General features: G+C 38.1%; 2 protein-coding genes, 2 long non-coding RNA genes and 1 other non-coding gene across 5 annotated transcripts; 2 read left to right on the top strand and 3 right to left on the bottom strand.

The window, feature by feature from the left end:
* The first annotated feature begins 1,618 nt into the window (after window positions 1-1,618).
* LOC126619934 (uncharacterized) lies at window positions 1,619-3,057 on the top strand. The gene is made up of 2 exons (XR_007622191.1): window positions 1,619-2,286; window positions 2,716-3,057. It is a non-coding gene; the product is annotated as an uncharacterized LOC126619934 (long non-coding RNA).
* A 3,429-nt stretch (window positions 3,058-6,486) lies between these two features.
* Window positions 6,487-7,714, bottom strand: LOC126619916 (uncharacterized). The gene is made up of 2 exons (XM_050288357.1): window positions 7,410-7,714; window positions 6,487-7,053 (listed from the first exon to the last, which is right to left on the bottom strand). The coding sequence occupies exons 1-2, from the start codon at window positions 7,572-7,574 to the stop codon at window positions 6,544-6,546; spliced, it is 675 nt and encodes a 224-aa protein (XP_050144314.1). The 5' UTR covers window positions 7,575-7,714; the 3' UTR covers window positions 6,487-6,543.
* A 998-nt stretch (window positions 7,715-8,712) lies between these two features.
* Window positions 8,713-9,847, bottom strand: LOC126619917 (uncharacterized). Its single transcript, XM_050288358.1, has 2 exons — window positions 9,599-9,847; window positions 8,713-9,482 (listed from the first exon to the last, which is right to left on the bottom strand). The coding sequence occupies exons 1-2, from the start codon at window positions 9,761-9,763 to the stop codon at window positions 8,973-8,975; spliced, it is 675 nt and encodes a 224-aa protein (XP_050144315.1). The 5' UTR covers window positions 9,764-9,847; the 3' UTR covers window positions 8,713-8,972.
* A 1,606-nt stretch (window positions 9,848-11,453) lies between these two features.
* TRNAH-GUG (transfer RNA histidin (anticodon GUG)) lies at window positions 11,454-11,525 on the bottom strand. The gene has a single exon. It is a non-coding gene; the product is annotated as a tRNA-His (tRNA).
* Window positions 11,526-12,192: 667 nt separating this feature from the next.
* LOC126619935 (uncharacterized) lies at window positions 12,193-12,723 on the top strand. Its single transcript, XR_007622192.1, has 2 exons — window positions 12,193-12,269; window positions 12,350-12,723. It is a non-coding gene; the product is annotated as an uncharacterized LOC126619935 (long non-coding RNA).
* Window positions 12,724-27,115: the final 14,392 nt, after the last annotated feature.

Raw genomic sequence — 27,115 nt, 5'->3', positions numbered from 1 at the left:
ATTAGCCGAAGCCGTTTTAGTTTTATTGTTGTGTTGGTAGGTAAATTAACTTATATATTTATTGCACAAAATTATGAAATTAGTATAATTATTTTTTAATCGGCACATTATATAACGATTTGAAAGTTAATACATTGAATATACAATGAATGTCATGAATTATTTTGTAAAATACATAAAATTAATTAAATGCATATAACAAGTAACTAATCCAAAAACCATCCAAGTATTAATAGGGGTAGTTTAGGCATTTGAAAAATACACAATTTGAAAAGTCAAACTTAATTAAAGAATTTGTTTAGTTGGAGGCTAGTCAACGAGCTTCATTCAATAAAACAAAAAGTGATGGGTTTTAGTAGGGGAAAATATAGTTTCAAGGGGTAATATCAAATTTTCAACAAAATGATGAACATATGTGATTTGAGAATTCGAGAAATCCTCACAAAGAGGATCCTCACTAATTTCTTATGCTTTCCTTTTCTATTTTTGTGTCGGGAAACAATAGAAAACATACCTATGCCGACGGGAAGCAATTAACAATTTAAAAACATATTTTTATTGTTGAGAGTCTGATTTTTATTAAAAAAATATTTGAGAACGTAAGAGGTGGCATATGTGCTTTCGTGACATGTAACATCTAGCATGTAGAAAATTAGATATATTTAATCTCATTCAACAGTCGGTTTGCCCATAAATATATCTTAATTAGCTCAACAAAAACAAAGTAAACCTCGTGAGCCCCTCTCTTGTTTTTTTAATTGCGGATCATGGATTTTCCATATCTGAAGCAAACTTTTATACTATGAAGGAAATTAAGTTGAACTATCTAGAAGTCACGTGCTTAATCTCTAATCTCTAATATTAGAAAGTCAGAAGATAATTTTGGTGTCTCATGGCTTCACCAAAACTAATTGGACTAAAACAACCCTCAAACAAAAAAAATCTAAAACTGAATGAAAATAATGCAATCAAAACAGCAGGGATATTTTTGTCAAAACAACATAAATTTATAATTCAATTTATTGAAAAAAAAATCAACATTAAAAAAAAATAAGAAAAAAGAACGTGGTTGACGAAAGATAAACTACCAAAGCTAGAGATAGAAGCAGTTTTCTCCAACGATTCCACGTTCTGCAGGGGCGATTGGAAACCACTGTACGTTTCCACAAATTTCTCCAATTTCATTTTCATGTCCCTTTTTAATCAAATTTCCTCGGTTTTCCAAAATCTCATTGTCTCTCAAGATTATGTTTTCAACTTCTATAAACAAAAAGGTAAACCATCGTCTCTGAATTGTATGCATGTCAGCCTTGCAAAAGATCAATTGCTCAAATTTCATTTTGTTTCTAATTAATTTTGAATGAGTGATAAGCTTCTTGCTCAAGCCTTCAGTGTTGGTCCTCTTGCAGCAAGCTCATCATAAAGGACAAGGTACATCACATGATTCAGGTTCTTTTGAATCATTGTATGTGATTTTGTCATTGTTCGCTTTTGAAGATTATGTTTTTTAAATCCTGAATATTTCATGTATATAGATTCTCCAACATTTCTTCTTATTTAACATTTACTTTTTCAGGTATGTTGCATGTTGGCATGCTTCCTTTGTTTCAGATGGGAGTCAACTCAATTAGTAAGCCATTTGTTTCGATCTTTTGTCTCTATGATATGCCCTCACGAATTTACATTATTCTCCCAATAGGTAAGACTAGAACTGTTACTCCTTGCATACTATAGAACTAACCTGACATTTTTGAGTGTTCAATATTATTTGTTTAGGGAGCATATTGTTGAGAAATCGTATTTATGAGGAAGGTGTCTTCATTGAGTTTGTAGTTTTTAGAGAGCATATGTCTAGGATGAAGGAAGAAATTAGGAAGAGACTCCTAATTGTAAGGATGGTTGAAGGGCTTAAACTGAGATTTTCTACATGAGTCCAGAGGAATTCTAAAGACCAAGAACAAGCTCTTCTCCATTTGGAGAGCATTCAACTTCAAGGAAAAGATTTACTTATTCTGCTGTGAAATAGTAAGATGAGGTTTACCGTGTGTTTGAGTATTCTATTGTGATGATAAAATTTCTTTGGTGAAATTAACTGAGTTTTATTCCTCTTTTCTTTCCATAATTTTCAATTGGTCCTATTTTTTATGATACTTCTTTTCTTTTTCTCCTTACTGTTAAATGTTGCTTGACCTCTATATTGAGACTAATTTTCATGATTTTTTATTCCTCTTAGTGAAACTTATATCGAACCAACAAGGCTGTGATGGTGGGAATAATCATTCTAAGGTATGCATTTCAGTTTGATAATATGTATTTCATTTACTCTTTGTCACCGATGCTTATTTGTTTTTTGCAAAATACTTTGTCAACAAACAAAGTACAATAGAATAAATTTTTTACTAGAGATGCAAATCTACACAACTGCCAAATGTAAAGGAGAAAGAGGATTATGATAAAAAACACACATGATGATCAGATGATGACGGATTGACTAAATGGATTCACCTATAAAATATTAGGGTATAAGATTAAAAATTAAATTGTCTTTTTTATGCTATTCACTTTTGAATCGTCCAAAAAAGATTTCTCAATAGTCTCTATTGTTTTCATCATTTTTCTCCTAGTGAGTTGCTGATAGTTTTAAATCAAAATTGGTGGAATGGTGCGTTGTTTTAGTTCCATAATCCATTTGAAAATCTTTTTCTTCTTTTGCAGAGAGTTGGACATCAATCACGCCAAGATTTTGTGGAACTATATATGGGGTTTTGCTTGCAAATAGTTGAAAACATACGCGCTAGCTTTTGGGGGTACAGACTACATGACGGAACAATATGGGTTCATGATAAGTTTTGTTGTCAAGTGTATCAAGGTCAATTGAAGTTCTTGGATTGTTTTTACACTTTTTATTTAGCTTTTAGTTGCAACTACATTATAAGGATCTTCTCTGTTATTTATTACATTTTTTTTTACATATTCTAGATATAATACTTTAAATTACTGTCTGTATTATTAGAGATGATAATCGCCTTTATTTAATGTTTCTATACATTGAACCAATCATCACATATAAATACATTTAAAATGTGTAAGTCGCGCGTAGCCCTCCGTGATTAATTAATCTAGATTGAATATCATTTTCTTAGCGCGAGGAAAGTATATACATTACACGCTCGTTTGGTGGATTGGATGAGATTAGATATTAAAGACAGGATTAGATTGGCAGAGACTTATATGACAGGACATGTAACGCATATATAAAGATTAGTTAGATAACCCACTCTATTATGAACATGTCTAGTCCAGTCCATCTCACATTTTGACACAACAAACAACGAACTAAACTCAAGTTCATTTTAATTGATTACAACCTATCTCATTCAACCCACCAAACAGGATCTACATGACGGGTCATCCTAATACAGTATACACACATTACATGACAATCCTAAGAATTTATCTATAAATCAAATATGCAATATATATACATTGTTGGCACTGGCGGATCCATTAAGGGGCAAGGGAGGTCAACTGACCCCCGGAACTTCGATGAACGTCCATAGACACCTGTTGACCCTCCGAACTTCGGTGAATGTCCATGGATACCTTGAGTGTTGCCCTTTTGAAGATTAGAGTTGGCTTCATACTTGCCCTCCAACCGACTTCAGGCCTACCAAAACCTGATGAATGTCCATGAATACCTTGGGTGTTGCCCCTTACTTACATTAACATGTCTGTAGTATGCATTTTCAAATGACTTCAGACCTACCAAGACTCGATGAAATGATAATATGCATGCTATTTCTAGTATAAAAAAAATTTCGCACTGTGCGCGCTATTCTTACTAATCCCCTAATATTATTTCCTGGATCTGCCACTGATTGTCGGCACAGAAACTTGGAAAGCATAGACTTTGATGCTCATGTATTAGCTTCTCTTGGTCATTGCGACGAAAAGGAAAGGAAGTGACATACTATTTTAAAATGAGTAGGAGGGGATTTAAATTTGAATGTACAAGAAAGCACAATGTTTTAGTCAATGTTGGTTTGGTTGGATATGAAAAATAGGTTTGTTTTTTTATGGAGAACAATTCATATGGATCGTGTTGTCGTCACGTGGTGTCCCAGTAATAATGTAAATAGAAATAAAAAAAAATTTACACATGATATTATATTATTATACCAGAATGTCATGATGACGATGAACTCATTACATGTAAGTCTATCTTCTTTTGATTACCCTTTTTTCATATTTTTTTGGTTAAATAATGACCTAATCCTTTCACTTCCTCGTACCTGTGCAAGTTGGGCCTTAAAGTTTAAATGGTGAGTTGTAAGCTGAAACCCAAAAACTCGAAGAGAGAAACACATAAAAGAGATCAGTTACACATAAAAGGGATCCTTCTCAAGCAAAAGATCTGCTAAGAAATCAGGACGTTCTTCAAACCAAGGACAAAAATCATTACAAAGAAGTGTTGTGTGGGCAAGGTGTTCTAAATTCGCTTGGCGGCAGATATAGGTTTCTTATTTTTATTAGTTTCTTGTTTTTACTTACAGTTTTTACAAATTTTATGCTTGCTCTTTATCGATGGAATAATTAAAACTAGTGTTTATTCACTTTATCCCTGCTCTTAGGCAAAATAGTGAATAAAATTGTGAAGTTCCTCAGCACTTGAGGAAAAGAAATAACATAGACCAAGGCAGGTAGAAGTGGGCACAGTCCAAATTAGGTCGGCTTTACCCTAAAATTATAACTAAACTAATTACAATATAACAATTTGGTCTGGTCCGATTGTGACAAAAATCCTTAAGAAAATCAAACCAAACCAAATTAATGTTGAAGGTTTGGTTCTGTTTAATTCGGGCAGTTTGGACCCAAAAGGCTAAAATAAAAGAAATTTCCGTGTCACTATCTCAATTTTTTTTAATAAGCGATATTATCTATACTAACGGAGTGGGGAGAGTGGGCTAAACCTCACAATGGACTAGCCATAATAATGTGGTACACATTCGTCTTTGGTGAGAATCGAACTCAAGATCTCTTACTTACTAGTGAAGAGATACCACTAGACGTAGTACTAAGTAATGTCATTATCTCAACTTTGATAGCTCAATTACAATAAAAAAATTTCACAGTTGCTACATATTTTCATTTTCAATTACAACATCAAACAATCCTAAGTATATTAGTTGCAACTTAAAAATCAGTAACTTCTTAGTCACATTATCCTTCAGATTCAACATTCATATGTGGTTATTAGCAAGTAAAAAGAATACATGTGTAAATAAAGTAATAAAATGCAAATATGCAAGTAGTTGGTCCTGTTCGGCTTAGGTTGGTTTACAAAAGCTCCAAACTGTAATTAAGGTACTTCATTACAATATGGTTCGATTTTTGTAGATCATTTGAATCAAACCGAATTGGTTACTACGGTTTTTGGATCAGTCGATCGGTTTGGTCAGTTTGGTCAGATTGGTGCACACCACTTGGACCAGTATCCCAATTATAACGACACAATCTCTTGGTTAAGAAGTCTCTTGTAGACGCAAAACACACACAAACCAACACTCAATCACTATGTTTGTTGGCAGCTAGCAATGGTATACGCTTGCACACTCCTTTCTTTCAAGTCTTCTAATGGGGTTGAGAGCGAATAAGTAGTTGGGGAAAACAAGTTATCATGGAGGCGTAAAATTAACTATTTTGGACGCGGTTGCACCCACATCTGTGTAGAATTGTTGTTCGACTGTTGACAAATCGAAGTCCAAAAATGGCACATCGAAGTCAATTTATTTTTATATGTGCGATATTCTAATTGAATGAAAACTACATGATGTGGGCCAGAAATTGAATTATTAAAGATGTAATAAAATTAAAAGAAGAAAGTGACGTTCAATGAAGGAAAGTGATTGAAGAATTGAAAGTTTCAAGATTAAAAGATTATTGCTAATGTCATATCTTGAAAGTTAATGTTTTGGACTTTTCTGATAACTCCACAAGAGAAAAACAAAGAAGAGACAAATCTATGGGTTTTTAGTATCAAGACTTGCACCAAAAATTCTGAATTTATTAGTCTTGAGACTCGCCATAAACATGTATTCAGTAATTTTGATAATTTAGGAAGTCTTTATAATTTTATTATTTCCTATTTTATTTTTCGTTTGAACTTAGGATTTTCTTAGACTATATAAACAACCTTTAGGGTTGTATTTCAACAATCATTCATATTATCATCGGTTCAACTGTAAAGTTCTCTATTTTCTGGTGCATTACGAATTGCTCAGTTTACGTTCTAAGATTTAACGGTGATCATTCCTACCTATTCCATTTATGGCCGCGTCTCTACGAGAAGAGGATCTGAACTTAAATGCAAGAGAAAAGACGCTCTTAGACAATTTTGCTATGCTTCATTTTTCAACTGAAGCACGTAAGGTTGTTTCTATTTTGGTGCCAAGTTCCTTTAGTGCTAACACAAACTGAGCAACAAGCTAAAATAAAAGTTCCAATATTTACTGCAGGCAAAGTCTAAATATTTCGTTTCAGTCATCAACTGAGATTTTGCTTATTGCTTTTATTGAACTTGCCAGGAAAATCCAGCCCATAAAGCCCCCAAACCATCGCCAAAGATGACAACCAAACCGGGACAGGTCCAAGCATCCACAACAGCATAGGAAAAGTGATGCACAGCATCCTGTTGCTTACAAGAGCCAAAATAAACCCTTTCTCAAGTATGGTTCTTGCGTGTCCAGAAGATGAGAACTCCTGATCACAAGCATTGATCAAGAAGTTGGCATCGATCAAAAACGCAATCGCCATGGAGCTGCACAAGAAGCAAACTGACAAAGACAAAGCTGCGGAGCCATATTTTAAGGCAAAAATCTTGGTGGATTGTGACCCAAAAAAGGTATTGCTGAAGAGGTGCGTTGCACTATAGGAATTGTTTATTAGAGCTGCCAGCGAGACTTGAATAAGAATTGCTACTGTGGCTGTGAGTGTTGTCCCCATAAGAGTATTTCTCAAGCTTTGGACTGCTAACATGCCTTTCTTATCATCACCCTGGAATATTTTTCCAACATCATATATAAATTTAGGAAACTATAAATCATGTAAGTAAGATATAATGATAGTATTAAGAGGATTAAGTAGATGTATATATATGCTTAGTTAAACAACTATTAGACTGCTAAACGCTTAATTATACTGTCAGAGAATGAGTCAACAATGTATATCAAGCTTGCACTTTTTCCCACTGGAGAGTGACAAACAAAAAATGAGTGAGGAATGAAAGTCAAAAACAGGACCGCTTGCAAAAGAGACCATAATTTCACATTAGACAACATGAGACCCTAAACATTTAAGCTATTGAGAAAGAAAAACCATGTATATTAAGCTTAATTATAGAACTTAATTACCCCATCTAGCTCTAGGAACCAAGCTCTCCTCTTCAGCATATTGATCCCAATTGTGGTACGAGAGGGCTTGTTCTTGAGGTTGTGCCATAGATAGGCATGGTAACCAACTGTGAGAAAGAGGCTCATGGGGACCAAAACGTTGTCTAGATAAGCGATCACTCCCATCTTAATTTCTGTGAAGCTTAATTTCAGAATAGAACCAGAGATGAATCGGCGGCCAAATGCATCCAATTTATTCACGACTTGTAAGAGAGCCAAAAGGGGTAAGGTAGTGGAATGTGCGTCACAAGCAATTGCGTTTTGGGAATGTGTTGCAATTGGTTGGAAGAATTGTGGAATTTACGTAATGGACGTTAAAGTTTGATGTAGGGTTGGAGGCATATGCAAAAGCCTAAGAATTGGTTCAGTGGTCTGTCCACTAATGTGTTTAATTTTAATTGGACTATTTGATCTTGAAAGTTGCATAACTAGTGCAACTATTGCGTCATAAAGTTCGTTTCGATTTTTTTAGAAAATTCTTAATTTTCAGCCACATGTAATGAAAATATGGTTTGTATTTCTTATGTGCGTATTTCTCTAATTGGGTGCTTTTGTATCTACTTCAAATTAAAGACTTGCTTTTATTATTATAAATTAACCAATGCTAAGTGTAACAACACAATTTCAGAAGGAATATGAAATGAAATATCAGAGGCGGCATTGGGGTGTGTAAAATGTGCAGTGCTCCAGGGTTCTGAATTTTTGAGGGTCGCAAAAAATTTCATCCTCTTATAAATTCCATGAGTATAAATATTCTAATAAAAAAGTTTTTAACTGAAAAGAAAAATCATCATCATATGATTTTATCTATATTACAATTGATTAAACTTGTGTATTACCTTCTTTCACAAATACAAGCATATTTTCGTATCTCTTTTTCATTCGTGCTCTGCTTTTCATGGATGAACCTTAAATCATAATTTTATGGCAACCGGAGATTATTCAATTAATAAGAGTGAGATGCTGATTTCAATTAAGTTTGAATATTGATACATTAAATTCTACATGAATATATTGTCCAATTTTTTTTTTAAATAAGGAGGGTCTTTTTATTAATTTTGCACAGGATTCCAAAATGTCAGAGACGCCCTGTGAACCACATAGCTACTTTTTATGTGTTTTGTCCAAAGGAAGATAAAGATGGGAAAATGCTTCTCTGTCTCGGTTTCACTATCTCCTTTTTCTATCTTTCTAAAATGTTAATGTCAAATGAAACGAGAGGGAAGTTTCTCTGTAGAGGTGGAAAACGATACAGAAGCCGATAAAATTCAAACGACATTTTTTTGCAGTTGATGCATTGTGAGTCCACGCAATTTTGACTATATATTAATGCACATGAGGCTCACAATGCATCAATATTCAAAATTTGCAACTGTCTGTTGCATCTACAAGTCGTATTTCAAAAGGTGATACCTGTAACTACACTTGCTGATGGCACATGTATAAAAATTAGGGAAAGACAAGCCCTATGCCTATTGCAAAAATATACGTACGTACATGTTGCATGTATGCTTGATTTCTTCTTCAACTAAGGCTTTGCCTACTGCTTGTGCTGAGTTTGGCAGCAAAATCAAGCTCATAAAGCCACCAAACCAAGGCCAGGGAAGACAATGCAACAAGCATTGGACCAAACAACCACAACAACATGGGAAAGGAAATACAAAGCAACCTGTTGCCAATAAGAGCCAACATGTACCCTTTTTCAAGTTGGGTTTCTGTGATTCCGGAATATGAGAACTCAAAAGAAGCGTTTATTAGAAAAATGGTATCGATCAGGAACCCGGTCGCCATGGAGCTGAATAATGAGCTAAACAACATGAGAAATGAGGCCAACCCATATTTCAGAGCAAAGATGCTTCCAGACTGCGAACCAAAAAATGGGCTTTTGATAACGAGGTGACTTGCATTGTAAGCATTGTTGGTGAGAGCTGCCAAAGTCAAGCTTAAAGCAACTGCTGTAGAAGCTGTGAATATTGCCACCATCTGAGTGTTTCTCAAGCTTTGGATTACCAGCATCCCCTTCATACCATCAGCCTGCAAATCAGATAATTAAGAGATACAGATAGAAACCTAGAATTAAAGTTTCCTTCTGTAGGATAAAAAATGGAAGCTTTTTCGAGCGGGATGATGAAAGAGGGTCTTGGACTTACCTCCATAATTTCTAGAAACCATTTTCTTCTTCTCATTGAGTCAATTCCAATGGTGGTAAGAGAGGGTTTGGCCTTGAAGGTGTACCATAGATAGACATGGTAGCCTATCAGAAGGAAGAAGCTCAAGGGGACTAAAATGGTGTCTAAATAAACAAGCACTTCCATATTGTTTCAGAGGATGGAAGGCATGCTTGTGACACCCAATAAGAGGGTATATATGAAATAATATTCTGGAGGTGGTTAAGCCTATATGAGGAAGAGGGTTGAGCACTTGTGGAATGATGTATGATTGACATTATAACTTTCTGTGGCTAGGGTTTGAGCAATGCATCAAACTTCTAAATAATTTGTATGGGCATGCTAATGTAAGTTGACCTAAATTCGATAATATTGTTTAGCCAAACGAAAGTAGAGATTGGTTGATGCCCACTAAACAAAAGGCTACTTACAGCATGGACAGCTTAAACTTTTGGTGATTAGGTTCTGATTAGATTAACACACCAAGTAAGACATACCATTTTGTTGCGATTGGAAAAATGAGTTTCTTTCATGACTAATTCATCTTCTACTTTCTTAAACATACCGTAAAGATACTAAATTAACATATCAGACTAAAAACAAATACTCTAAATGTGTGAATCCTAATAGAAATGACATTCTTTTTGTTTTTGTGATCAATTAGAAAAGGTAAAATCATTCATATTCTCATTCTTCAGAATTTGTTCAATCTCTTAGTTAATTCTTTACTTGAATTTCTCATCTAAATGTGTTATTCCTAGATGCATTGGTGCTTCTATTGGGAGACTTGTCTGATAACTAATAAACGCCACCTGTTCCTTTATACTTCCTACTTTTTTGGGCTTCAATAATTTGACAAAAAACCCCATTATTATAAAAGTAGACAATAGCCTGGAAAGCCCAAATCTAGAACCCATCAAGGGTAAAATGAGGCCCAACATGCCTTTGGAAAAGCAAGGTGCGGTGTGGTTTCCGTTTGGGTTGTGTGTTTCTTCCCCACTTCACCATCTCAAACTGCGCTGAGATTTCTGGAGGAAGGAGAAGGTGAGAGAAAAATGGAACAGAGAGGGTTCTGGTATGAAAAGGGCTCGCTATTAGGGTTAATTTTGGGGGTTTTTCTCATATGCAACGAGTGCATCATAAGTTTGATGCTTCAGTAGATTCAATGCATATTGAAGGAAGAACCGTAAAGGTTTCTTGAAGAAAAAAAGGGAAACGTAAGGAGAAGTCGCAAGGGAAAATCCCCTCTGGTCATGTTGAAGCCAATTCTCTCTTACAAACGCAATTCTTTAGTATAGTTGCGAGTTTTTCAATGCTGAGTTCCGTGACAATCCAATCATAAGAGCAGAGGTCTACAAACTGAACTATAAGGTACCGTTTGGTACGTGGCACGGAACGGGACGAAACGCAATGGGACGAGGCGTTCCGTCTTACGTTTGGTGTGCCCAAAAACCGTGGAACGGGTCGTCCTATGGGACGAAATTTGGTTTATTTTTCATTCCACCTGTCCCTAGAACGACTGATTCTATATCTATGGAACACAAATTTATAACATTTTAAAACAAAATTTCCCCCTTATCTTTTTCAATATTTACATCATTCATGGAACATCTGTTCCATCCTGTCCCGTCCCTTATGCGCACCAAATGGTACCTAATGTATCTTGCTTTTTATAACAAAATTTAATTTAGCATTGTGTTAGTGATGTTCGAATCCTCCACCCAAATGGCCTTTTCTATTTCCCAAAAAACATAAAAGGTAAAATAAAATTAGGTAAGGTAGGGTTTGCAGCCTGAAAAGCAAAATCAGAGAAAGCAAATAAAAAATTATTAAGTTGTGTGGCTGCTGGGATTCGAGCCCAGGTCTCCACGGCCACAACGTGGAATTCTTACCACTAAACTACAGCCACAGGATGTTATTAAAACGTTCGATAAAATAAATAACTTGATACCCGAACGCAAGTTGCTTCACACAAAGCCCTAGAATGAAGCAACTGGGTATTGCCAACTGCTCGGATCAGTTGATAGATCATAGAATCGTCCTGGTTTGCATCGACGTTATAGTTCTTTCATCGTGTAAAGAGAGTGTGATAGACTAAAACCCTAATTAGGATTCCTTCAATTAATGCCTTTCATGCTCGTACAATTACATCAACCATATTGAGTTGCACTAAACATATTGGAGTTGGACTAATATATGTGTTCGCTATTGTCCTCGGTCAACCAACCGACATTTTGACAAAAGGGCTAACGAGCACCGATTTCATTAACTTTTATTTCCGATGTCGTCAAGTTGTGATATATTAAAAGGAAAAATAATGAAAATGATTTGAAAACTTTGAGTTTTAACGATAAGAATAAAATAAATGCTAAAGTGAATAGTACCAAGATTGACTTTTAATGTAAAAATGTGATTTTTCATTAAAGTGAATAATACCGGAAGTTTTTCGTTAAAGTTCTCTATATTAAAACCCTAATTAGGATTCCTTGTAAGTATTTATTTGTAATTTGTTGTAAAAGTATATTTCCTACTTAGGAATCATATTCTTTGTAGCCTACGGCTTGTGATGTAGATATAAACGGGTTTACCCTATGGATGAAATCATCCCATTCAATTTAATATTTCTACAACAACAAAGTTCTCTTTCATTCAGGTACATATTTCAGTTAAAGCTTCTTCATTGATGTTCTAAAACTGGTTTTTGATTGTTGGGGTTTTCTGATTGTCTAATAGTTGGGGGAAGACGAAGAACATGGGTCAACATGATCACCACTGCCGCCACTGCCGTGGAGACAGTCCTTGTGATGACCTCTTCTTGTGGGGTTGTTGCTGTCCTTCTTTAGTCTCTTCATTTTTCAGAAGAATCGGGAGACGCATGCTTGTGGCTTGTTTCCCTGTTCTGCAGTGTTTTGGACTGGATAACTACAGATACAACCATCATCGCCAAACACATTTTCACTAACCTTTTAAAAGTTGTTGTCCCTTTTCTCTTTTTGTTGTTCTGAATAGTTTTCGATATATTTGATGGCAAATTAATAGCTTTGGAATTGTAAACGTGTGTTCATTTGGATGACATATGGGAATTAATTAGCATGTTTTTGGTTTTGTGTTTGCCTCTTGACGGAGTATATTTGGATAACTGCATAACGAAAGAGGGATATCGTCAACCATGCGTGTACTTGAAGGTCTTACAGGCAGCATTCTATGCTCCCTTCACGCACGAGTCGTCACCCATTCTTTGGCTGATGATTGGAGTTTTCATGTATATAAGATTCCTATCAAGATTGGCCAAGTTTCAATTTACAAACATTTCATTTTACGATCATTGACACAAACGGGACAGAACTTAGTAGCAAAAATATTTAGGTAGCATGTCACAAATTATATGAAAAGTTGGTTACGGCACACTGTAGACATCGAAATTTCGGTAAATAAATGTTGACCGATAAATCAAAGTGTCAACGCTCATGTATTACATAAATTTTACACGTGGCGTGTGATTAAACGAAAATTGAAATGAGTTGGAAAAGTCATCAAATAGGACATGTGTCAACACCTGGCAGAAACGACTTATTTCATCTGGGATATTATATTCAAAATTAGGCCTTGGAAAATTCTATAAATACAAGCCCATTTCATTCATTCAAGGGGGACCAATTCATATTACACCTTAAAGCCCTGAAGCTCTGAAACTCCGAAGCTCTCAAGCATCCAGGTTCCCGAAGAATCAAGAAAGCGTTCTTCGTTCATCATTCAATTCAAGATCAAGCCCCGACGGCCTTCGAAGAAAGTGTTCTTCGTTCTTCGTTCATCGTTCTTCCAAGATCAAGCCCCGAAGGCCCTTGAAGAAAGCACCATCGTTCATCATCCGTTCATCCAAGATCAAGCCCCAACGGCCCTTTGGATCAACGAACGTCGACAAATCCATACATCCAACCGTTCTTCAAGATCAAGCCCAAAAGCCCTTGAAGACCCGTTCATCACTGTTCTTCAAGATCAAGCCCAAAAGCCCTTGGAGATTCGTTCATCACTGTTCTTCAAAGATCAAGCCCAAAAGCCCCTTTGAAGATCCGCTCAAATCCACCTTCAAGATCAAGTCCGCAGCCCTTGAAGAAACGTTCATCCTTAGATCAAGCCCAACGGCCCTTTGGATCAATCACACATCCACAAATACAGACCTTACGGAGATCGAATCAGAGGATCAAATTAGAGAGAGATTGTAACCCAAAATCATCAAATACAAATATTTGTTTGTGCACGTTGTTCTTATCTCTTTCGTTTCAGGAATTTTCCGTGTTCACAAATTGGCACGCCCAGTGGGACAATCTCTGCCTCTCATCTCTTTCTCCGTTCAAAGAATCCAAACACACCTCAAAGTCAATGGCATCAAGCAAGGGACAAGCCGTTCTCGCAACCACTGAGGGAAGGATCCTAAGCACTTCTGCCGCAAACGGACAATCCATTGGCGCCACAACCGCTCCTCAACATGCCACTTCAAAATTGGTGCCGCTAAAAGAGCGAGGGGAGCATCAAAGGTGTGAGTCTGTCATCAACCTGACCTTGCTGGGGGCACCGAAGCATGCTGCTGAGGCACACAAGTTGACATCCCAAAGCAGCCAACGACGTTCTTCATCAGCATCCTGGATGTCTAAAGGAAAGTCACGTCTATTAGTCGCACAAGTCATGACTATCGGCGTTACCTCCGTTGAAGAACAACTGGCTCAAATGAATGAAGCGATCGCAAGGCTAACCCGAACTGTGGAAGAAAAAGACTTGCAAATTGCAGCACTAGTCAACCGACTGGAGGCGCAGAACGGCGATAAACCCGACCCAGAGGATGATCCACTAAAGGGAGGAGCTGGCGGAGACGAAGAACCCCCGGTGAAGAAAATCGATGGGAAGCCGGAGCCAGACCAAGCAGCGGCACTCATAGGATCTCTTTCTATCCAGCAGCTGCAGGAGATGATCACCAACACCATCAAGGCACAGTACGAAGGGAGCTCACATACCTCATTGTTCTACTCGAAACCCTATTCCAAGAAGATTAATGCCCTAAGGATGCCAAGGGGTTATCAACCACCAAAGTTCATGCAGTTTGATGGAAAAGGAAACCCAAAGCAGCACGTTGCACATTTCGTTGAAACTTGCAACAACGCGGGGACGGAGGGAGACTACCTCGCCAAGCAGTTTGTGCGCTCGCTGAAAGGAAATGCCTTTGAGTGGTACACGGACCTAGAGCCTGAGTCCATAAACAGCTGGGAGCAATTGGAAAGGGAATTCCTCAACCGCTTCTATAGCACCTGCCGCACTGTGAACATGCTAGAGCTAACGAGCACAAAACAGTGGAAGGACGAGCCAGTCATTGACTACATCAACAGATGGCGCACTCTAAGCCTCGACTGTAAAGACAGGCTCTTGGAAACCTCTTCAATCGAGATGTGCATCCAAGGCATGCAATGGGGTTTGCAATACATCCTTCAAGGCATTAAACCACGGACTTTCGAGGAATTGGCCACTCGCGCCCATGACATGGAGTTGAGCATCGCCCATCATGGGAAGAAAGAACCGATCGCCGACTACAAGAACGACAAAGTTCTTGGGACGAAGGTGGAAAAGGCTGCATGGAAACCCACCAAGGAAGCGATGACGGTAAACACATCTACCGTCAAAATATCCACACGAGGCAAGGCGATTCAAACCGAAGCTTTTCGTGATCAAGATATGCGTAGACGCACTTTGAAGGAGCTTGAGGAGAAGACTTATCCATTCCCCGACTCTGATGTGGTTGCCATGTTAGATGACCTGTTGGACAAGAAGGTGATTAGTTTGCCTGAGTGCAGACGGCCGGAAGAGATGAATCGTACCGACAGTCCAAGATACTGTAAATTCCACCGCTTCATCAGTCATCCGACAGAAAAATGTTTCGTGCTGAAAGATCTCATCATGAAGCTGGCTCAGAAAGGAATCATCGAGCTAGATCTTGACGATATGGTGGAGTCAAACTATACCACCTCCACTTTTGGCTCTTCCGACTCAAAGTTTTCACCTCAACCGCTGGGGGCATCCTCCAAGACAAGCAAAATTGAAGGATGGACTCAAGTCACTCCTAAGAAATTGCACAAGAAGCATACGTTTCCTCCACATGTCCGCCAATTGGAAAGGGGGCAAAGCAGCTCTTGTCAACCTTCAAAGCAACATGAACGTGTTGAAGATGATGAAATTTCGACACATAGATCGTCCATCCCCATCACAATGCGTGATTTCTTTCCTGAAGACTTCTTCAATCACTCGGTCAAGGCTCATTGCTATGAAAATTACGAGGAACGCCTCTCCAAAATTGCTTGACAAATTCACCAAATGCTCCTTGTTCGCACGAGCCTAAACTGCATGAAACAAGCTCCTTGTCCACAAGAGCTTAAACTGCAGGACACAAAGCTCCTCGCCTGCATGAGCCTAAACTGCATGGCACAAATGCTCCTTGTCTGCACGAGTTGAAACTGCGAACGACACCAACGCTCATTGCCTGCACGAGCTGAAACTGCAACACGGCATCAAATGCTCCTTGTCTGCACGAGTTGAAACTGCGAACGACACCAACGCTCCTTGCCTGCACGAGCTGAAGCTGCAATACGACACCAAATGCTCCTTGTCTGCACGAGTTGAAACTGCAAACGACACCAACACTCCTTGCCTGCATGAGTTAAAATTGCAAACGGCACAAAAAGAAAATACCAAAAATATGTATGTATTCGAACTACGTTTTGACTTGATCTCTTTCTTTGGAAGGGTACGTAGGCAGCTTGATAATTCAACTTCGAGTTCAGTCATATCAAAATAAAAAAAAAAATCAGTGTTTTATTAAATAGAGTCAATTTTATTACAAAAAAAATGAATACATATGTTATTATGTATTTACCAAAAAAAAAAAAAAAAAAAAAAAAAAAAAGGGATTTCTTTTACATACATATACATATATATATGTATGTATGTATGTATGTATATCCATCAGCAGCAAGCCTCTCGAAAAGAGGCCATCCAAGCCCAAGTGGCAGCCTCCAAGCCCAAATTTCCTCCTTCCCTTTGCCTATTTTCTAGAGAAGAATGACAGGCCTGCACAGACTCTAAACTTTCTCATCCAGTTCTTCCTCATTGCGCTTATTGGAATTACAGTAAACCAAGGATTCTACTTGCTGGGGTTAGACAACACACCACCCACATCTCCCTCTTCGCGTCAGAGACATACAAAAGATCTCTTCTGCATTGTGGTAAAAGAAAGCTCTTCCCCGATGTCTTAGAAAGCCCGGTCCTATAAACAAAGTGACCTGGATTTGAATGCTGTTATAGAGGCCACCCTTCAAAGATCTTGCACAGTAAAATAAACAGCTTTTAAGAATAGGTGTGCAAAGAGATTCGACCAACACCAGGCCCATCGCCGCCATGCCAGAGGAAGTTTTTGAGAATGGGTGTGCAGAGAGATTCGAAGCTCGACCTCGACGACTCCAAGCACGTCATCCGACGAACCGCTGAGCTCCGCCGTCTCTGTCCATTCAGTTCGACTTCCATAATTAGCGTCGATGAGGTTTGTAAAGCTGTGACTTACATAGAAATCGCCGCCAACTTCTATTCAATCGGAGCGAGCCCACCGGTGCTCTTCCTCTATGGATCCCGGGAGCTCTAGCACTCCCGACGCCACCAACTTTTACTCTCACTGTTCTCATCCTCCTCCTACGAAGTCGAGTTCATGTGCAACTTCGACAAAGACCCCAATCGCCGTCTCCGTGAAACTCCATGCACGAACTTCTACGTAAATGGTTGCTTCATGCAGTGTCATGGTCTCGCCAATGTTAAGGTAGGTGCTGAGGACGTGATCGCCATTGAGCTGAGGTGCAAGCTGGATAAGCTCGGCTTGGAACTCTGAGAGGCTCTAGGTTTGCCTAACCACCAGCATCATCCACACGGGGCAACGCAATCTCGTCGTCGTCTCCACACCAGCTCTGCATCCTCTTCGTCTCCACCAATGGAGATATTTGCAAGCAGCAACCGTCAATCAACGTTGACGGTGTTCATGGCTTTAGCACCGAACCTGCATGAGCCGTCGTGGACAACGCGGAGCCTCTTCAAGGAGAACTCCTCGAACACAGAAATTGCATCGTCGGCACTGGCTCCTCATACTCGTCACTACATGCAGAGAAATGACCTATTCATGCCCTCCGCTGCTCCAGCTTCTGTGTATGCTTCATCCGTCATCCTCCCTGCACCATGTGGGGAATATATATAAAAAAAATGAAAGGGGACAAACCAGTCTGGAAAGAATAAGAAATGGTGAAATATTGGTGGATCAGCACCACCATGTGCAAGAAAAGAAAAGAAAATATATAAAAAAAAAAAATGGATGGTGCATCAGGCACCATGTGCAAAGAAAATAAAAATAATAATATATATATAAATGGACATCGCACCATGTGCCAGCAAAAAGAAAAAAAAATTATATATATATATATATATATATATAATAAATAAAAAAAAATGAGAAGGGAATGGTGGTGTCGGCATGGGCATCATGTGAATATATATATATATATATATATATATATATATATATGTATATATAGTGAATCCTTGGTGGCTAGCACCATGCAAAAAAAAAAAAAAAAACAAAAAAAAAAAAAACAAAAAAAAACAAAACAAAACAAAAAACAAAAACAAATGCACTGAGAGAAATAAAGTCCGTTTTTATTTATTTTTTCTGGAAATTTTACATAAATTTGCATTATACATACCTAAAAAAAATAAAAAAAATAAAAAAATCAAATCAAATTTACAAGAGGGGATCTTCAAGGACGATCAGGTGGCGCCTCACCACTCGGCAGAGCTCCAGGAAGAAAAGGCGTCAGAGGTTGACTGTTTGAAGCCACACCACTCAGCGGAACTCCAGGAAGAAGAGGAGCCAGAGGTTGATCATTTGGAGCTTCATTACGTGGTACAGCCCCAGAAGACGAAGGCAAATGCTGCTGGAACAAACCCACAAACCTCTGATGATCAAGTAAAATATGACCATCAGATTCCTGCATCTGGTCAATCTTCCTCTTCATGTTTGTCACATAGCTATGTGCGAGCTTATGCAACTGTTTATTCTCCTGCTTGAGCCCTCTAATCTCCTGTTTGAGACTCATCACTTCCGCCGCCAATGATTCAACTTGACGGGTTCGAGCAAATAAGCGTTGGGCCATATTAGACACAGAACCTGCACACTGCACACTGAGAGCCAGAGAATCCTTAACAGCCAACTCATCAGACCGTTTGGAAAGTAGTCTGTTATCTCTGGGAGTGACAAGGTTTCGGGCCACCACCGCAGCAGTCATATCATTCTTCACCACCGAATCCCCAACGGTAAGAGGACCAGTAGGGGATATGAAGGATGGGCGCCATATGTTGTCTGGAGAAGGCGGGACTGCCTCTTCACCAAGATTCAAGTCAAAACGACGGTCGGAGGGTCCAGACATTTTCAAAGTGTTGAAGGAAGAAGAAATCGGACAAATCAAGATCTTAGAAGTGCAAGAAGGGAGTTTTCACAAGCGAAAATTCAAGTGTGCTTTGAAACGAACTGCATGCCTCTATAAAAAAATCAGCACTCGACGAGATTTCAGAGATCGAAGAGGCGAGCTCAGAATTCGAAGAGGCCATTCAAAAATTGAAGAGGCAAGCTCGGAAATCGGAGAAGCATCTTGCTTTTCCAGACGCGTCGGCACCCATCACACGCAAACTCAGCTTTGCGGAAATCACGGGTAATTTGTCGAAGAACCGATCCCAGATATCGAAGAGGCGCCAGTCTTTTTCAGCCGCGTCATCACCTATCATATGCACACTCAACTTTGCGCAAATCACGGGCAATTTGTCGAAGATTTTCGGTGAAGGAGAAAGCACGTGAAAGTTTACTGTTCAAATCACGCGTTAGTTGCCGACACGAGTGAAAGAATAGTACCTCTACAGGTATCAAAGAACTTCCTATAACTGTCCACCTTCACCTTCCATAGCAAGGCAGACATATAGAGCCTTTCTTCATCTCTAAAAATGCTTTCCCAACGAAGCCTCTCGAGTCATTCAATGTTTCTTATTCCTTGGGGTACCTCTGCAAGCCAATGACTCCAAAGCAAAAGTATCTCATATCACCAGGGTAGAAAGCAAGAGTATCTCATATCATGCGTTCTCCCTGTCCTTTCCTTTGTCCTTGTTTTTACCTACAAAGACAAGGATAAAGAAAACAATATGCCGGAACTTCCACTCAAACTCGGGTAAGGAACCGACTGCTTGGAACCCTTCCCTGATTGCCTACCTAGCACTGCTCTCGAGTACTCGTCTCCCACTGCTGCTGTACTTCCAAATAAGCTACCACATCTGCCTGAAGAATAGATGAGGCAAGTGAAAATGATACCTTGCAGCATGTGGAGACAAGGTGCAGAAGGAACAAGCAGAGAAGAATGCAGTCTGCACAGTCAACTCAGCAGAAGGAGTCCGAGCTGAAGAACTCAAGAAGCTGCCATATCTGCCTGAAGAAACAAGCAGAGAAGAATGCAGCATGCTCAGTCAACTCGGCAGAAAGAGTCTGAGATGAAGAACTCGTTTTGACCTTCAAATTCTTGGGTCGACTTACTAGGCGTTGTGGGTTGCACGTGCCGATTCACCACCCTTGAATCAAATCCTTAAAGATCAAGTCACCAACTGGAAGAAGAGCCCATCAATCTTGAAGATCATACTGTTGACCAAACTGCTCAGGTGTGAATTAGAAAGATTGAACAAAGCAACAAGTCATCACCTTCACCTCGTGCCTGCTTGCCATGTGTTCGAGTCAACCTTCAAGAATCAAGCCTCGACGGCCCTTGAAGAAGTTTCCAACCAAATTCAAGATCAAGCCTCGACGGCCATCGAGGAAATCACAAGTCCGATTCAAGATTAAGTGTCTACCACCCTTGAATCAAAACCTAGTTCAAGAATAAGCTGTGGAAAATCAACAATTGGAGGAATCCAGAAAATCCTTCAACCCAGTTCAAGATCAAAGCTGTGGAAAGTCAACAAGCGCAACAAAATACGTGCCGATTCACCCACTACCAAAGCCAAAGATCATCTACCACATGAAGCTCCTTGTGGTCCAATTTCAACCTTCAAGATCAAGCCTCGACGACCCTTGAAGAAATTTCAAATAAAAGTTCAAGAACAAGCCTCAACGGCCCTTGAAAAAATTTCAAACGAAAGTTCAAGAACAAGCCTCAACGGCCCTTGAAGAAATCTCAAGCCCAATTCAAGATCAAGCCTCAACGGCCCTTGAAGAAATCTCCAGCCTAATTCAAGATCAAGCCTCGACGGCCCTTGGATCGACATCTACAGTAAGGGACTTCAAAACGCATCTCCTACACGTAACAAGCACATGTATACGACGTGCCTTGAAGTGGGGGCATTTGTAGACATCGAAATTTCGGTAAATAAATGTTGACTGATAAATCAAAGTGTCAACGCTCATGTATTACATAAATTTTACACGTGGCGTGTGACTAAACGACAATTGAAATGAGTTGGAAAAGTCATCAAATAGGACACGTGTCAACACCTGGCAGAAACGACTTATTTCATCTGGGATATTATATTCAAAATTAGGCCTTGGAAAATTCTATAAATACAAGCCCATTTCATTCATTCAAGGGGGACCAATTCATATTACACCTTGAAGCCCTGAAGCTCTGAAACTCCGAAGCTCTCAAGCATCCAGGTTCCCGAAGAATCAAGAAAGCGTTCTTCGTTCATCATTCAATTCAAGATCAAGCCCCGACGGCCTTCGAAGAAAGTGTTCTTCGTTCTTCGTTCATCGTTCTTCCAAGATCAAGCCCCGACGGCCCTTGGATCAACCATCCACCAATTCAAGATCAAGCCCCGACGGCCCTTGAAGAAAGCACCATCGTTCATCATCCGTTCATCCAAGATCAAGCCCCAACGGCCCTTTGGATCAACGAACGTCGACAAATCCATACATCCAACCGTTCTTCAAGATCAAGCCCAAAAGCCCTTGAAGACCCGTTCATCACTGTTTTTCAAGATCAAGCCCAAAAGCCCTTGGAGATTCGTTCATCACTGTTCTTCAAAGATCAAGCCCAAAAGCCCCTTTGAAGATCCGCTCAAATCCACCTTCAAGATCAAGTTCGCAGCCCTTGAAGAAACGTTCATCCTTAGATCAAGCCCAACGGCCCTTTGGATCAATCACACATCCACAAATACAGACTTTACGGAGATCGAATCAGATGATCAAATTAGAGAGAGATTGTAACCCAAAATCATCAAATACAAATATTTGTTTGTGCACGTTGTTTTTGTCTCTTTCGTTTCAGGAATTTTCCGTGTTCACACACACACTAAGAAGTGTTTGTGAGCTTTCCAATATGCCAATGGAATTTCCTTATTCTAATATGGAATGTTTATCTAAGGCATCCCTGCTTCCGTGGTGAGAAAAATGTAAGATTAGGATTAGGGGTGGGCACGGGCCGGGCCGGGCCTAAATTTGGAGAGATCGGACCGAACCCGCTTAAAAAGAAAACGGGCTGGATCGGGCCAGGTATTGCAAATCTGATTATTGGAACCAGACCTAACCCGGCCCATTTGAAACGGGCCGGGTCGGGACGGATCCACGAGTCCTTTTTTTTTTCCGGTTTTGATCGCCTCCCGGACTCACCATCCTCCAGATCTTCAACTCGATCTCCGACATCAAGACCCACTTCCGCTTGCCGCGCCGTTTCCAAATCTGGCACAAAACCATAAACCCAATTGATTCACCACGAAAATTCTATTTTCTCAGTAGCCAAACAGAAAACAAGAAGGGACGACCATCGATGGTGACCATTCGAGCTCCGAACTCGACATCGATGGTAAAATCATGCACAGACTGGAACCTCTTATCCGTGAATTGCAAGATCTTCCAACACCTACAAATCCAAACCAAAAACCCAAAACCAAAACCCAATTGTTTTAAAACCTCAATTCTCAATCCAAACAAAAATAAATAAATAAATAAAAAATCAGAAGGTTGGGGGAGAGAGAGAGATTGAGAGGGAGGAGGTCGAGAATCGACAAATCCAAGGTGTGAGAAACCGGAGACAGAGGCGTTGGGAGAGAGAGAGAGAGACTGGGGCAGAGAGAAAGAAAAAGGGAGGAGACTGAGGAGAGGAAAGAGTCTTCGAGAAGGTGTGAGAAACTGTGGTGGAGGTCACGGTGGAGTGTGTCTGCTCCAGGAATGAGAGTTGCAGAGATGGGGAAAAAGAAACAAGGAGAGGAATGAGGGAGAATGATCGAAAGATTGGGTGTGTGTGTGTGTGCGTGTGTGTGTGTGTGTGTTCTCCGAGAGGGAGAAAAAGCATCGAGATTGAGAATCCCTGGCTCTGCCACACCCAGTAGCCAGTAGGTGAACTTAAAGAGAGAGAGATCAATTTTTTATTTTTTTAATATGTTGATGCAATTATAAACTTGTAGGACTTTTGTAGCTGATAAGTACAAGTAGGTGCGAAAAATGGGGGTGGGTGTCTAACAATGTTCTCAGTTTTCGAGAGTGAGAACTCACGGGAAGCCTCGGAGAGTGAGACAGTAATATTTTTAAATTGGGATGTTAGGGTACCTGTTTTTTTATTCTTCTAGACCCGGCCCGCCCCTAAAATTCTAAAGCCTCGGCCCAGCCCAACCCCTTTCTCTTTTAAAAAATTAGGAACCAGCCCGTACCCATCCTAAACCTTGATTACCCGGCCCGACCCGCGGTTCCTGTACCCGTTTGCCCACCCCTAATTAGGATATTAAATCATGGATAATGCTTGCATCCCCTTTTTGGATGACGAAGTCATTCTCCTACTTGCAAATACATAAATTTACTGTAGAATTTTTATAATAAAAACCGTTCAATATCTTAATCTTCATTTGAAGAACATTCCTACAATAAAAGCATTCGAATTAGAGATCATTTTGTCATCCTATTGTATCAAATAAATCAATTGTTCATCATGAATATTGTTACTTGGTACCTACACCATCAATTTATTTGATATATTTATATGACTAAACTATCTTCAATTCGAATGATGTTTTGTAGGGTGATCTTCAAATGAAGATTAAGATATTGAATTGTTTTGTTATGAAAATTCTACATTCAAAATACCTTATTTGCAAGTGGGGGAAATGAGCTCATCCACCAAAAGATGGATACAGTATTATCCTAAAATCATAGGCTAATTTGTATTAATTATATTGAATAATACTTGCATTCCCCCCCCCCCCTTAAAAGGATGAACTCATTTATTCCTTACGAATAACGTATCTTGACAGTACGAAATTCATATTCATAACGTTCAATTTATTAATTTTCTTTTAAAGATTACTTCTACAAAAAATCATTTCAATCGGAAATCATTTAGTCATTCAAATGTACCAAGTAATACATTCATGGTGAATCGTTCACTTATTTAATACATGTGGATGATTAAACAATTTTCAATTCGAATGATTTTTTTGTAACCTACACAGCCCATGCGGCCACACGAAAAACACTGACTCCTATAATAGGTTATCGTTAGGCCTTACTGCAATTGCACCAATTTGTAAGACCTTAAGAACTTCGTTATGTTCTACTCTGTCTATAGCTATTTTTCTTTACACCAACAGTGAATGTTATAAAAGATTAGACAAGCAAAAATACACATCAAGATCTGTCGTAAAAAAACTACAATTGTACCAATAAAATGCCCTATGAGAACTTCAAAACCACAAACAAAGTAACTAAAATCCATACAAATGTCCCGTGTAGGGAATCTTGCATTCCCATTTTTATGTATGCTTTTTGACCCTTTAGATCGGTTATTTGGTTATCCACCTAATCCCAATTAGTGTGTTATTCTGTATGAAATTATTTGAAGGAAAATAAAATATTACACAATCAATGAACAAATGATCAATGATTGATGTGGATCAACCACTATTTCTGTTTTCGTCTTTCCTTATCAAAACAATAGTTTCGCATATTAAATAATTATTATCCATCCTTTCATTTTTCTTGAATAAAAGTACATTATTAACCGTGATATATTTATATTTTATTTGGCTAAAATAAAGTAAGAGCTTTATAGTTATAATGATTTATAAGATTGTTATAATTTATATTTTGGTTCATGAGATTTTGTTCACAGTTAATCATTGAAATCATTCAGTGAAAATTTTTCATTAAATTGAAGAAACAACCAGCTTAAGAGAAGAGTTGATTTGACAATAATACTCTCAATTTAATATATATTTTTTACAAAATGATTAAAATAACGGTAAACAATCTCAAAAAATTATTTCTGTCAATTTCTCAAATATCAAATTAAAAATTCATGTCGAAAACATTTTGAATAAAAAGTTATGTCGAAATTATTTTGGATAAAAAGTATAAAGTAAATTGATGTTGCTATGTTGGCAACCATATCATTACCTTTCTTTGTCTGAGGCCCATGAATTGCGTTAAATTTGGGTACAGGACCGCCGCCACTAAATGTGCCCAGATGTGATCTTGTATTCTCATCCTAAATTTCGGAAATTCATAAATCATATTCGTTTATCATAAATCATACATCATGCATTCAAAAATCATTTTAAATATTTTTATTTAAAATTATATACAAACAACACCTAACAAAAACTAACTACACGATGTACGATAAATGGACACGATTTACAAATCTTCATAATCCTCACCAAAATGAGAGATTTTTCAGTGTGACCGTCACACAAGGTGGTACACCATATGAGATCAGGACCCTCTCCTAAGCAAATGGAGAGGATCCTCCTGACCAGGTCCATCGAACCGTTCAAATTTTATCGAACGGCTACAATTATTATAATTTTTAGTGGAGCGCCCTGTTTGTAGCTGTTGGATAAATTTTGAACGGCCCGATGGGCCCAGTTAGGAGGATCCTCTTCATTTGCTCAGGAGAAGATCCTGATCCCCCCACTACATGGCCCTATATAAATGGTGAGTTATATGTATTAAAAGGTTAATTACTTTAAAATTAAAATTTTCCACCACTTACATAAAAACATGTGGTGTACTATTTATATTCCCGTCACAACTAAAAATTTCTCCACCAAAAGGATCCGTAGAGGATCCTCTTGGCCTGTATCCAACCACGTGTTTCCCATACCATGCAACTTGGCAGAAGTAGCATGCACTAAACAGTAAAGTTACTACCAAACCAAAGTAGTGTTCTCTATCTTTATTCAAGGACCATATTCTTTTGATCGTATTAGTTTGAGGAGATGTCAATCCTAAAATAAAGCGCTATGCAATTAAATTTGAAGATAAAAAGAAGTTCAAATTCATATACCAATCGTACATGGATTGATATAAAAAAAAATTTGCTGTTAAATTTGACATATGAGAAATGGGTTGTCAATTAAGTTTTTTAATTATTTTACTATTTGGATCTCACTAATGCATTCTTAAAAAATTACTTTAATGGAGTTCTTTTTAACCATTAGTCCTACAAATATCATTGATACAAAAAATATACAAATTGGAGGAAGATAAAATTTGCCATTGCACATGAGCCATCAAATTGATATTTGACATTTATCTTTTGACATTTCCATTATAAATGCTTTTACATGGTATCTTTAACCAATTATTAAGACAGCAAAACATTCAATAATCTTTTTCAACATCCTCAATGAGAAATACTTTTATGGTTGGAGATTTACTTAGTGTTTCTTTGAAGCCTAAAAGTGGAAATAAGCTTCTTTATTATATGTTGCATATGCTACATTAATGTGTCTATCTCTATTGGTACGTGATTTGTTACCTACTCATACAGAAGATACATATTAATATAATAAAACTTGTGTAGAGACATTTGGATCACATTACTCGTATGACAAATCTTATCTAATTAGATGTGATTTTTTTACGATCATTTCATCATATTAAAAATTTAGAATTGTCCTTGTCAGACAACATTACAAAAGCTTTCGTTGTTAATAACTATGAACTTCTGCCACAAATTAATGATGGTGTATTCAGTTGAGATTTTGAAGGTTTTTAAAAAAGTTATAAACATGTGGAGTTTGATGGAGTTCTTGTAAAGTTTCATAAACTAGTGAATTCATAATTTTTTTTAAGAAGAGATACCTTATTTAAAATTTTGATTAAATACCCGTAAATTTGTAATTTTTTTATTATTTTTTAGGATGCCGACACAACATTCGAAACATTAAATATCATAATAAAATTTTCTAATATTTAATCATTTATTTATATATCATGACACTTGGATACACTAAATCGTATTCTTAATATACTGAATTTATTTTTGAGTTCACAGAGAAAGAGACACTTGGATTGCATGCAAAGCATAACGAAACATCGATATGTTGCTCCAGTATGGGCCCATCTGTTTTATCAATAGCTTAAAGCCAAAATGTCAATTACAAATTTACAATTTACAC

This window comes from Malus sylvestris, chromosome 4, assembly GCF_916048215.2.
Source record: "Malus sylvestris chromosome 4, drMalSylv7.2, whole genome shotgun sequence".
Lineage (NCBI taxonomy): Eukaryota > Viridiplantae > Streptophyta > Magnoliopsida > Rosales > Rosaceae > Malus > Malus sylvestris.
Note: the sequence above shows the minus strand (reverse complement) of the source record. Positions and strands in the feature narration are given on the sequence as shown.

Bases quoted from the DNA above. Each gene is read 5' to 3' on its own strand.
- LOC126619916 (XM_050288357.1), bottom strand. From the start codon at position 7,574: ATGGGAGTGATCGCTTATCTAGACAACGTTTTGGTCCCCATGAGCCTC. The intron at 7,054-7,409 runs GTAATTAAGTTC...AAAATATTCCAG, and splicing joins GGTTCCTAGAGCTAGATGGG to GGTGATGATAAGAAAGGCAT.
- LOC126619917 (XM_050288358.1), bottom strand. From the start codon at position 9,763: ATGGAAGTGCTTGTTTATTTAGACACCATTTTAGTCCCCTTGAGCTTC. The intron at 9,483-9,598 runs GTAAGTCCAAGA...TCTGATTTGCAG, and splicing joins GGTTTCTAGAAATTATGGAG to GCTGATGGTATGAAGGGGAT.